General features: G+C 39.4%; 1 protein-coding gene across 4 annotated transcripts in view; it reads left to right on the top strand.

Annotated features, from left to right (window-relative positions):
* The window catches only part of Cd44 (CD44 molecule (Indian blood group)), an 87,891-nt gene that overhangs the window by 54,886 nt on the left and 20,963 nt on the right, over window positions 1–12,042 (top strand). For 2 of the 4 annotated variants that reach the window (XM_059261011.1, XM_059261012.1), the window contains 5 exons: window positions 1,597–1,710; window positions 2,184–2,300; window positions 5,004–5,123; window positions 6,559–6,681; window positions 10,358–10,459. The exons of 1 other annotated variant lie outside the window; for it this stretch is intronic. In XM_059261011.1, the coding sequence (XP_059116994.1) occupies window positions 1,597–1,710; window positions 2,184–2,300; window positions 5,004–5,123; window positions 6,559–6,681; window positions 10,358–10,459 (576 nt within the window). The remainder of the gene's footprint in view (window positions 1–1,596; window positions 1,711–2,183; window positions 2,301–5,003; window positions 5,124–6,558; window positions 6,682–10,357; window positions 10,460–12,042) is intronic. One more of the 4 variants, XM_059261009.1, reaches the window with a different exon arrangement.

Below are 12,042 nucleotides of genomic sequence, written 5' to 3'. Positions count from 1 at the left end.
TTCGTTCTGCCCGATGCCCGATTTCCCTAAATTTGTCATAAGCTAAGATTTTGCTAGACAGAGATGAGAATCATAAACCTGATTCAATTAACATTTGGAGAGGGGATTTGGGAGTACTGTATCAGCTCTCTTAGACAACAAGAGCTTTATCCATCTATTACAATTGGAGGATTTCACTTCCAAGTGAATAGCACCTAGCGAGGGCAGAGTCTAAAAGCAGCTTGTGGATTGAAGACATCTGAGTGTGGGACACCAGTTGAGCAAATACTAGAGACAAGCTAGATTTTCTCTATTCAGACTTCAGTGGTGTATTCCTCAGGCTGGAGACTCTGCAGAGCTTAGGAATTTTAGAAAAGCACCCAAAAAACCCCACACATTGAGCATTACTAGGACACTGTCTTCCGCATTCGGGATGTAGCTTCCTTAGACAACAATCTCAAAGACCCACTTGCAAATGTGTTAATATGGACACACTCCAGGGGACAAAGTTGTCATGTCATTTTCCTCCCCCTCATCTTTATAGTGTATATTCAATTTCAGTTCACTTTTCTTCCTAGCACTTATGACCCTTAATTCAACAGGATTCTCTCTTTCTCCTGGAGGCTTGGGCTAACTACCACTTTTTCATGCTTATTAGAAATGTGGTTAATGACTCAAAAATATTTTCTTAACATGTAAAATGGTTTTGTGTTATCTGGGTGTCAAAGTAAAATTTGAAAAAAGACGAACTTGCAAATAGCCTTTTCACAGAAGATATAGTTTCTGGTTGTTGTCAAAATGGATTTTTTTGCCCCTTCTGTCCCCAGCTTCCTATTTTGCATGATATTGGGGCATTGGTGAACTGACATGTCTTTATTTTCCAGTGTGCTATGCTGACGGTGGTTGGTTACTTCTTACTCTTTTCTAAGAACGTATGCATCTTGGTCCTCTTTCAGTGGCTGTGGTGGCTTGCTTACAACATATTCTGTATTTAATGAAAATCTCACGGGTTTTTGGTATATATTTGGAAAAAAAGCAGTTAAGCCAAATGACTCTACAAGGCAGAGATTCTTTCCAAAGACCATCTACATGAAATCTTTGGTTCTTGTGGTTATTTCTTTGCCCCAGCAAAATCACTATCAAAATAGTGATTCCTGTGTTATAACTCATCTACCAATCTCTTCAGCTTGAGGATCTACAGCTAGGACACCTGCCAGTGACACCAACGAATGGCTTAGACTTCCAGGTGCAGAGGGCTCCTACAGTTCGCATGGATGGGCAAAACTCTTCACATCTTTGGTCATTCTTGGTGGAGGGCTAGTGTTTTCAAAGCTGTTCTTCCTGCTGCTGCAACCTCCTTGACTATTTTATGCAGAAGATCTCATGTTCTAAACCCAAAGGTATTCTCTGAGAGAATGTGAAGGACACTGAGATACAAAACAAGATGGCGGATGAAGCTGAAGGCTCTCTCCTTTCTCTCCATTTCCACTCCACCATCTATACAGCCCTGTATAGATGAGCTGGCGTGTAGACCACAGGAGAGTGGCATGTACAAAGCAAGCAGTGAAGGCCCCAGAAATAACAGTTTTCTAACTGCCTCACTCATCATTATCACAGTTTCATCCACTCCATGGGTTTCTGACCACACAAAACAGAACCAGGACTGGACCCAGTGGAAGCCAAGCCATTCAAACTCGGAAGTACTACCTCAGACAACCACCAGGATGACTGGTAATGAGTTATGCACATTTTGTTAATGATACTTTCCCTCAAAGCCTATGATGCTGTGAAGGTCAAACACCCAGATGCAGTGGGATATTTAATTAATTAATGTCTCATCACAAATTCTTAGCGAACTTTCATGAGGGTACTCAACTCCACATGGGAGTCATTTATCAACCATACTACCTGGTCACAAGGTATTTTATGTCACTTTGTTATAAAAATTAATATGTGTGAATGGTTTATGAAACTGTCTCTGACAAAGTGGTTATTGTTGAATAATAAGTAATGTCAAAAAACTTGTACCTGTTCATTTTCTCTGAGGATAGATCACTGAAATCACTCAGATTTATTGAGAGTAAGTACTTAGAGATAGTACTTAGGAATGGGACCAGTAGATAACATGTACTTTAGTGGAAGTAAAGGATTGTTAAAGACTATTTGGTTAAAAGTCACAGTGTACTTAACCGTCATCATAACAGATGTAGACAGAAAAAGCACCATTGATCATGGAGAAAACTCGACTCAGGAGCAGCAGCCTCCTTTCAATCACCATGAATATCAAGATGAAGAGGAGGCCCCACATGCTACAAGCACAAGTAAGAAGGATGATGCTCTGAAGTACTGGTACCCAAGTTAGCAGAGGTGTTGTTTAGCTGTTGACCACAACTTTTGTCTCTGCAAAGTAATTTATCCACAGACCATGAAAGGAATCACATCTGCACACAATTTTTTAGAAGTAAGGAAGAAAGATGACAAGTTGTCAAATTTTCTGAGAGACCAAAATGCTTACAAAATAAATATGAGATGCTGGTTTTGTGTGAATGATTCCTAATGGTTCTGTTTTGGCAGTTGGTGTGTGTTTTCAGAAATGTGTGGTAGGCGCGTGCTTGCTTCACAAGTGGGCAGATCTTTGAAATCATCTTTGATGAAGATCTGTGATACACCCAGTTTCTTTATTCTCACACTCTCTTCCTTACTCTGAGGCAGAATGGTACCACTGTGTCCTTGATGGAAAGTCAGGGCTCATAAGGTTTCTTTTCAAATTCTAAGCTATCCTCCTTTTGTTAAAAAAAAAAAAACAAAAAAAAAAAAAACAAACTCAGAGCAACTTGGGAAAGGCCCTGATGCTCTTATTGTTATTTCTACTTATAGACAAATACCTAAGATTTTCTAAAAACCACGGGATTATGAACCTAGGACAAGAAAACAAAGAAAAAGAAAAAGTGAAATATATTCATCTTTCATCTGTATCTCAGAGAGATGCCTATTTTATTTGGAATATAACTGATCCTTGAGATAACATCTTGTATCATTTTAAAAATTATGGCTCAACCACAATTTTCAAATCCTCTTAAAGGGGAAATGTAAGAAACAGCTACTTAGGAAACAAAGAGCTGAGGAATTCCTGGTTTGATGGATATGTTCAGACAGTCAAGGAAAAGTTTGAGACATGGGTTAATAAGCTCTGGGCATTGTACCGCATGTCTGGCAAACGTTGCATTCTATTCTTTACCTTAGTTGATTTGATATATGCATAAAGATTAGGGGTTGAGTTAATGAAGAAACAGACTGTTGGAAAAAAGAACAGAGAGGAAACAGGGCCCATTCCAGTCCCCCTGGGTTCGAACAGCTGTCTTATCAATTACTGTAAAACAGTTTGCACTTAAACAGAATGCTACTTAAGAAGCTTGGAATAAATGCATGTAATGTCAAAATATGATGGATGTGGGGCATCATTACTAGGTGATATTTGAAAATCCAGATACAGTTAACCAAGAGAAGTTACAGTCAATGCTTGCAAAATCCACATTGGTAACCTCTGGATTTCATCAATGGGACTTTACAACTTCTAGAAAAGACTCAGCCCTTATGGTTTGCAGTGGAAGTTCTCTGTTCTCCTAACCCACTCCTGACTATACTGAAAACACCAGGGCATGGTTGGGCACTTGAAGGATCATTATACCTACTTAATAACTGATAAAGTGAATGTAGACATATGTGCATGTTTATGAACACACATGTGTACTCCTTTATTCTTTAAACTTTGGGTAGCATGGCTGTCCAGTTTTTAATGTTGACTTTTTAAAATAATTACATTAAAAATTGTTCTAACTTTGTTATTTGTTGGGAGATAGTGACTTAACTAAGGGGAAATAACATATGATTCGGGCCTCCCTCCCTTTGGATAATCAATCCCAGGAATGATTTGGAAAAGGCAAAGGCAAAATTAGCATGAGTTTCATTTTAAAAAGTTATTTGCTATTACAAAATCTCACACGTCATTTTCTAAGATAATGAGATACAGTGAATTTTATAAGTCAGGAAAGTTATTTTGGTTTGGTAATTTATAGTCTCTAATTATCCTGATGAATCAGAAATTCACTATGAGCTGTTGCAGATGAAAATGTCAGTGGCTTTCTGACTTTTCCAGGAAGCAGCCTGATGGGATTTTATCCCAGTTATCTTGCCTTTTTAAAACAGCGCTTGAAAGGTTAAGCCTGTCTGATACTGTTATTATTTATATAATTCCTCAACTGGCTAGAATAGTCTTTTCTTCCACTGAATTAGCTTTGTTAAGAAGAGATTTTAGCCTTTTAAAATGTCCCTAGACAATCACATGACAGGTCAGTGTAGTAACATCTCAGGCATGCCAATAGCTTGCATGCCAGAATGTTTCTGCTGAGTGTGGTCATAGGTCATGCAGCCTCTTTGCAAAGGTCTTCTGCTATAATAGTGGTGTGAGTTGCTAGATAAGACATTTCCCACTGCAAAATGACCAGAGCACAGAGATTATTCTTCCAACAGAAGCTCTTTCTGGCAGAATATGTGAGGCCGTAGACAATATTAAAGCAAGAATAATACTTAGAATCATAACCCACAGGCTAGAGTCTAGTCCTGACTTTGTGCTACTCTGGGTACAGGATTTTTAGCAAATGAAACTTGTTTTCCCATCTGGAAAATTAAAGGATTGGAAAATTAAAAGTTTTATTTCCAGATTCTGCCTGTCAGAATATTAGTTGCTTATCTCCTAAATTTTATTGTCTGTCTCTGTATCTATCTGTCTGTCTGTCTATCTATCTGTCACCCATGTATCTATGTGTTTATATATGTATGTATCTATGTGTATATGTATGTATATAGCATGTATCTATCATCATGTATCTATGTATCTATATGTGTATGTATGTATCTGCCTACCAGTCCATCACTGCTCTTAATGTAGAAAGACATATCAGGGGGTTTATTATGAAACTGAACATTATGGCTCACCATCAGCATTCTCCTCACAGCTTGGGCAGCTCCTAGTAGTACCCCCGAAGAAGCAGCTACCCAGCAGGAGCAGTGGTTTGAGAATGGATGGCAGGGGAAGTACCCCACCACACCATCTGAAGACTCCCATGTGACAGCAGGGGCAACTGGTAATGGAGGGTTTCACAATGTGGGTGGAAACTACCTTCTGAGTTCAATGCTGGGCATTGAAAACACAGGAAAAAAAAGACACTGAAGGAATTGTCCAAGGTGTTGAGCTTCTTAACACATCATATTGAAGTAAACAAAGATCCAGACTGTAAGTTCTCCTAACAAGCTACATGGCCAGGCACAGATGGAAGCACATGAAGGAAGAAATAGAGCTAGTCTGGAAGTGTGTGGTTTTGTATCTAGTTTGCAGCATCACATAGTGAGACAATGTCAGAGACGCTAGCTAATTAAAACCCCCTTTCTGCTTTCCGAAAATCATTTACTGTATAACATGAGCCTTTTTTCCCTTATGTTTTTGTGAAACACTAGTATTATAAGAAAGAATTCTGTTAGAAATCTAGTGTTGGGGTGGATCCAAGCATTACAAGAATAAGAAAGGTTCCTGGGTGATGTCCTCTGACCTTCTGTTCTTACCTGTTTTGAATATCTCCTCAAATGTACAACTGTTTGATCACATTAACAAATAAGCCATCTTCTCCGTTCTGGAACTGTGGAGTTGTGGGAAATAGACTTGAATCTTAGCATCTCTGAAGGATGCCAGAGGATAGCATGGGTCTGCAAGCTCCTGCGCATGATGCTTTTATCTGAGTGATGAAGCATTGTGATTCACCCTGCCCTGCAAAGTGTGTGAATTCCACATTACCACTTGGTATAATTGGAAAATATCTCCATGTTTCCATCTGCGATCTGATACGTAACTTCTTTGCAGTGCGTGGCAACTTGTAAATGAATCACTAGCAGAGCAGCGGGTTTGGTGACTAGTTCCTTGGTGTGCTTCTTTCTAGGGGATGCTATTGTAATCTTTCATCCTATGCCTCTCCAGTGGCACAGAATGAAACAAAGGTGTAAACCGCATGCCCACATGCCGTTTCTCATTGAGAAAAGGCAATGCCTCTAATGGACTCCATCTATGCTTTTGGGAGAAGTAGCACTTTCATGCGCATCACTTGGGAAGCCTTTACCTGATGTCCTTTGTATCTCCCCAGCAGCTCATTATGCATTTCACTGTGGGATGTGCTTGTCTCAGAGTGACATCATGCACTTGAGCTCTTACGCCTCTTCCTTTAGGGGACTGTGGCAGCATGCGTTGAGAATGACTTCATCTTCCCTTGATGCCTATAACTCATCCTCTATCCATTACAGCACTTCTTAATGCTATGCTTCCTCCAACCTGCGTGCGGGTGACCAAGAAAATGAGCACAAATGAAACCAAACCGGGGAAAACACTCTAAACTGATGCAGCCCCTTTGTCCTCAGTACTAGAAAGTTCTCTAGAGAATAAAGTCTTTTTTTAAAAAAAAAATCAGTCTATATATCCCTGCCCAAATGTCAATTAACATCTTGACAATTGTTTGAACTGCATGGTCACACCAGCCTCAGCCCACAACTATCCAAGTCAAAGAATGACAACACAGAGTCAAGAGGACGTCTCCTGGACTGAGTTCTTCGACCCGGTCTCCCATCCAATGGAACAAGACCACCAAACAGAAAGGAAGGGTAAACAACACCTGAGACCTTTTAATATATTATTTTTCTTAGACTCGACTAAATGCATTTTCCCTCTGAAATGTACCATTGATTTTAGTTCAGTCTACTTTCCTATGCATCCTATGCGCCTTCAAAAATTAATTTGATGATACAAGTTGGTAAAGAGTGGATATGCACATCCCTCTACATACAAAGTTCTAGTTAGACAGTGAAGAATTTGGCAGGAAGATTAAAGAATAGTCAGTCTTTGGCTGATAAGAGTGGAAGTTACTTATCCTAAGGGAGAGATGAGTTGTTTCTTATTTTAAGGTGGTTTTACTACAGAGCCTAAGCTGGTCATCAGTTCTTGATGATCCTCCTGCTTCAGTTTCCTGAGTGCTGGGATTGCATGTACTATCATGTCCAGCTAAGGACGGGATATTCTTAAGATTCCTTTCCTTTTTAAGTACAAAGATTTCAAAGAAACAATAAATAATGGATTCAGTGACTGTCTCCACTATAGACTTAAAGATAAATTTTGGTTTTCGTAGACAAATCTAAGTGGTGGAAAAAAAAATTGGTGAGTAGTTAATGTAAATAAACAACATAATGACTCAGAAAACTTTAAAGTTATTTATTATTGCCTCATTTAGAGATAATGTGATATTGAAGGATTTTGGATTTAGACCACTTTTGGCCCCCCTTGAATGGCTATGAACTTAATGGATAGACAACTTGTACAGGAGACAAAACTCCTGTTTTCCTATTGCCTTTCATTCTTATTTACACACAAGCCATTTAAAAAGAGAAAGCAAAAGATATTAGTTGTGGTTTTGCAAGAAAGGAAGGTTGTGAATTACTTGACTAGTTGTTATACTTAAAAGCAATTTTCCTTTGCTGGAACAGCAGCAAGCTGCTTGAGGGAAACCTGAAGAACTGCTAGGCTCTGAGCTCTCAGAACTCAAGTAGAAGATTGTGTGGTTCTACTACACTCATGAGTAGAATTACTTTTTTTTTAAACAAAATATCCTTATGACAAAAAAATGTAACATTCCAAAAACCAATACAGGACTTTTTTTTCCAGAGAATTTTCATTTAGATGTATTTTCTGGATATAAATTGCCAGCCATATGTTCTACACATATCTGACTGAAATACATTCTAATAGCTCAGTGAATCTATCTCCATGTTGAATCACTACACATTTATCTCCAAAGTAAATCCAAAAACTTCTGTAGTTTCCTTTTTAAAGAAACACTATCTTACCTTAATATTAGTGAACAGATTAACAGCATGTATGTGAGATATGCACTAGAGGTGTAAGACATCATGGAGACACGAGGATGTATAATTCATATTCATGCTTGAAAGAAACTTACAAGTCAGCAGACAAAAGAAAATATTTAACAGCACAATAGATCTGACAGCATGAGTCAGTAATGGATAGAAAATTCACATTTTCAATAATGAATACTAAAGAAATCTAGAGTTACTTATTTTAAATCTAGAGTTATTTATTATAAATAACCCCACACCTCCCAACGACCATTAGAGAACAAAGGACTGAATGCGATTTTTCAAAAAAGCGCAAAAACCTGGCTAGTCAGAAAAATGAAGTGAGATGGAGGATTTTTTTAAAAGGAGACTCGTGTGACTAGATCCATAAAGGAAGAAAAGCCAAGGAATGAGTATATCAGTGTGAGTGGATAAATGTGTCCTAAAAGAGAGGAAGTGGCTAGGCTGGGACCATTTTGTTGAGTTACTGAAGTGCCACAGGCAAGACCCGGCACCCAGTTTTATGTGCTTAGCTCCTGGGGGTGGGGCTGAAGAGACTCATGTTAATAAGTAAGTAAGTAAGTAAATAAATAAATAAATAAATAAATAAATAAATAAATAAATAAATAAATAAACCCAGTAAAAGAATTCCAGAATCGTCCAACCCAAAAAAGAGAGAAAGATTGCATTCCATAGGTAAATACATCAGGAAAAAGCTGTTAGGTCTCATAGGCAGTCCAAACATCCAGAAAGGAGTTTTCAAGCTGGACTACAGGAGGATTTCTGGTGGTTAGATAAAGGCCAGCATTCCTCAGGAATTTGTGAAACCAGTTCCCATTTGCCAAAAGGAGTCATTTCCCTTACCTCTGGCAGAAAGGACCTAGGACTTTCCATTTACTTACACCTGTGGCTACATATCAAAGCCCAAGTTGGCCTCCAAGATCCCTCAATCACGATTCACAAGTACTTGTTATAACATTTCCAAGCCCCCCACGCCACTCTCCTGGCTCTTCTCTCCCCCAGCTACTCACCCCCTTTATATTCTTTACTCTTTAACGCTCTCACTGCGGTCTATTCTTTATCTCTTGCTATCTTGCTATCTCCACTATCCTCTCCCGCTCTCTCTCTTTCCTAGCCCTGGCCATGTCCAGTCTGCTGGCTGTGCTTGGTCTATATTTTTCTTTCTCTGCTCTGGACTCTTCCAGATGCCTCAGTCTGTCCTCTCTCTCATATCTACAATACGAACCTGAACTATATCATGGAGTGGTCATGTCGACAGTTTCTTTACTGTGTTTCCTCACACACACAAGACAGCTTCAGCCATACAATGACATGATAGTTCTCAAAGAATTTTCCGTATAAAAGAAAAAATGAACAAGAGTGGATGCAAGCCTTCAGCAGACAAGGCCTTTTTCTGGTAGGGTATCCATTTGAAATTTTGAACATGGATAACTGGCCTTTCTTCTTTGAAATCCCGTTGGTAGAATCAGCCACACGTTTTTCTCTAACAGAGATCTTGTCTGTCTTTGCTTTTAGCATGTAAAGGCTGGAGTCCCAAAGTGGGTGCCCCACATCCCAGTGCTTCCCACTGGAGCCATTTGGAACTGATTAGATCTCCCCAGAGGCAGTGGTGTGGGCGGATTGAGAAAATTGTAGAGTTAGCAGTATTGATGGTGCTTATGGACTGTTTGGCCTCTATTTCACTCTGAACTTGTTATTCCAGCCCACAATAGATCTGTGATAACCATCAGAAAGAGCAGCCTTTTTAATTACTTCAGGGAAATTTTTCACCACTCAACACTATAATCAGAATTCCCAAGATGTTTCCTTCTTGTATTTATGCGGAGAAAGATTCTTGTTTGTCTATGGGTACTTCCTGTTCCTCAATGTATTTATATTGAGTAATGTATACATGTTTTTGTTTTTGTTTTCTGTGTTTAGTTCGTGAAGCAAAAACAAAAGAACAGAAATAACTGAATAAGGGAATCCAATGGCTGTTTAAAAACTTTTTGTTGGTATTGTTTTGTTTTGTTTGGCCTGGTGAGCAGGAGGCGACAACATGATGCTTGTGTGTGTCATTTGTCTTCATATGTCTGACTGTGCTGGTCTGTCTTGGAATGAAACAAGTCACACATGGGGTACATTTCTGTCCCTTTGTCCTCGAGCCTCATCGTGTACCCATGTAACTTCCTTTCAGACTAAATAAAACAATCAAATGTGTGATAGCTTTCATCTAGCTCTGCCCTAGAATGAATACCATTTATATCTTGTGATATTCTTGAAGAAACAGTCATTTATCCCAGTTCTTGACATGTGAACCTGTTTATTTCCTCTTTCCAGGCTGAATGTAGAAATGTCTTGGCTATAAGGCAAATGGCCCTCGGGCAATGGCGTAGGGAATAAGGCAGTAACACTGATTTAATTCCTTCAGATACGGATTCCAGTCATAGTCCAACCCTTCAGCCTACTGCAGCTCCAAATACCCATTCGCTGGAAGACTTGAACAGCACAGGACCACTTTCAGTGACGACTTGTAAGGATAATGACACACAGCCCCTTTGTTGACCTGTCTTCATACTTCACATCTGCTCACACTGGTCACGATGTCACATTTGGTAGCAGAATGGGCCATCTTTGCTAGGTGGCTCAGCTCAGCTAGAGAGTGAATCTGTTTTTATCATCTGTCTTTCTTATGGGGGTTCTTTAAACCTGACTTTATCTTTATTCAGGGTTCCCTCCAGAGTCGATGACTTTTTATTAATAGGAGGTTATGGAGGTTTAATTCATCTCCATTTTTCTTCTCTAACTCTTCATGTGAGTGACACCAAAGACCATCACTAGTGGAATGGTTACTCTATGTTTTAATAGACTCTTTTTGATTCCCACTCTTCCTCCAGTCAAGGAAGGAGAAAGACTTCTTTCATGATTGTGTAATATGAGGGACAGATCATCAGAGTGAATAGAGAAATCACATTTAGCTTTGAGAGGAGGAGTGAGGTATGTTGTTAATAATTGACCAAGGTGGTGGAGTCCCTGGAATCAAAAAGAGCCATTTGCTAACATATTTTTTTATCATTAAATATCTGCCAGGAAGAAATATGAAAATTTTAGTATCCTTAATTTTCACCATGTGTATAAGGATAGCCCAAGGATCAACTCAAATTTATGAATCCAAATTCACAAATTCTTGGCAGAATATCAAAGAAATCCCCAAATTAAGAAGGCCTCATTTCACTGCTTGCTACACATAATGGGCAGAGTCCCTTATAGGAGCCCTTTAGGCACAGAAAAAAAGGCCAGCAGGCATGTGTTGACTGCCATCAATGTAAACAACACAGTGTGAGGCATCAAAGGAGACATAAATGACCCTTGCCAACACAGGACTTGTATTTCCATTTTGTGTTACTGTTAGCCTTTGTTCTGATGTTGGGTTTGGGATTTGGTGAATGTCTCTCTCCTGGTTATATTTACTTGTTGGCGGACATGGTTGATGCGTGTACTTTATGGAGCCTTTGCACCTGTGCCTCAGAGGTCACTCAGTACCTCAAGAATACAAAAGAAAAGAACTCAAAACAGTCGAAGTGATTTCAGATATGGGCAGTGATTCAGTCTCAAATTGATACATGTCACTGAGGGCCCTGTGTTTGCTGAGGCAGGCATTTCTTTGGTACAGTGAAGAGAAGCCCTGTAACAGGCGAGATCACAGCCCTACTAATAAAGTAGTAGCTGAAACGCAATGCTCTCTACAAGGGAGTCATGTATTTCCTTGTGAAGTTGCTCTAGAGCTGAGCTGCTTCTTTTGTGTTCACAGACACGCTCACTACATAGCACTGTTTTCCTTATAACTTCTTTGTCCACAACTTGGCAATCTTGATGGTCGAAGGAAAACTGAAACGACAGCACCACTTTCCACGGCTCTGTGATTTTCGTTATTCTGGGATCCTTGGTGTGGTTGGGTCAGGGTGGTCCAGGGAGAGCAAAGCTTTGGCTCAGGCTTCACTTTGGAACTTCACTGAGAGGCAAAGAAGCTAACTAAGGACAAAGTATAATTTTTCTGTATATTTCTATCCATCAGCAGATGATGAAGGGCACAAATATCATCCTCCCATTGTATCT

This window comes from Peromyscus eremicus, chromosome 4 (genome assembly GCF_949786415.1).
Source record: "Peromyscus eremicus chromosome 4, PerEre_H2_v1, whole genome shotgun sequence".
NCBI classification, from domain to species: domain Eukaryota; kingdom Metazoa; phylum Chordata; class Mammalia; order Rodentia; family Cricetidae; genus Peromyscus; species Peromyscus eremicus.
This window is presented reverse-complemented; position numbering and strand designations above follow the sequence as displayed.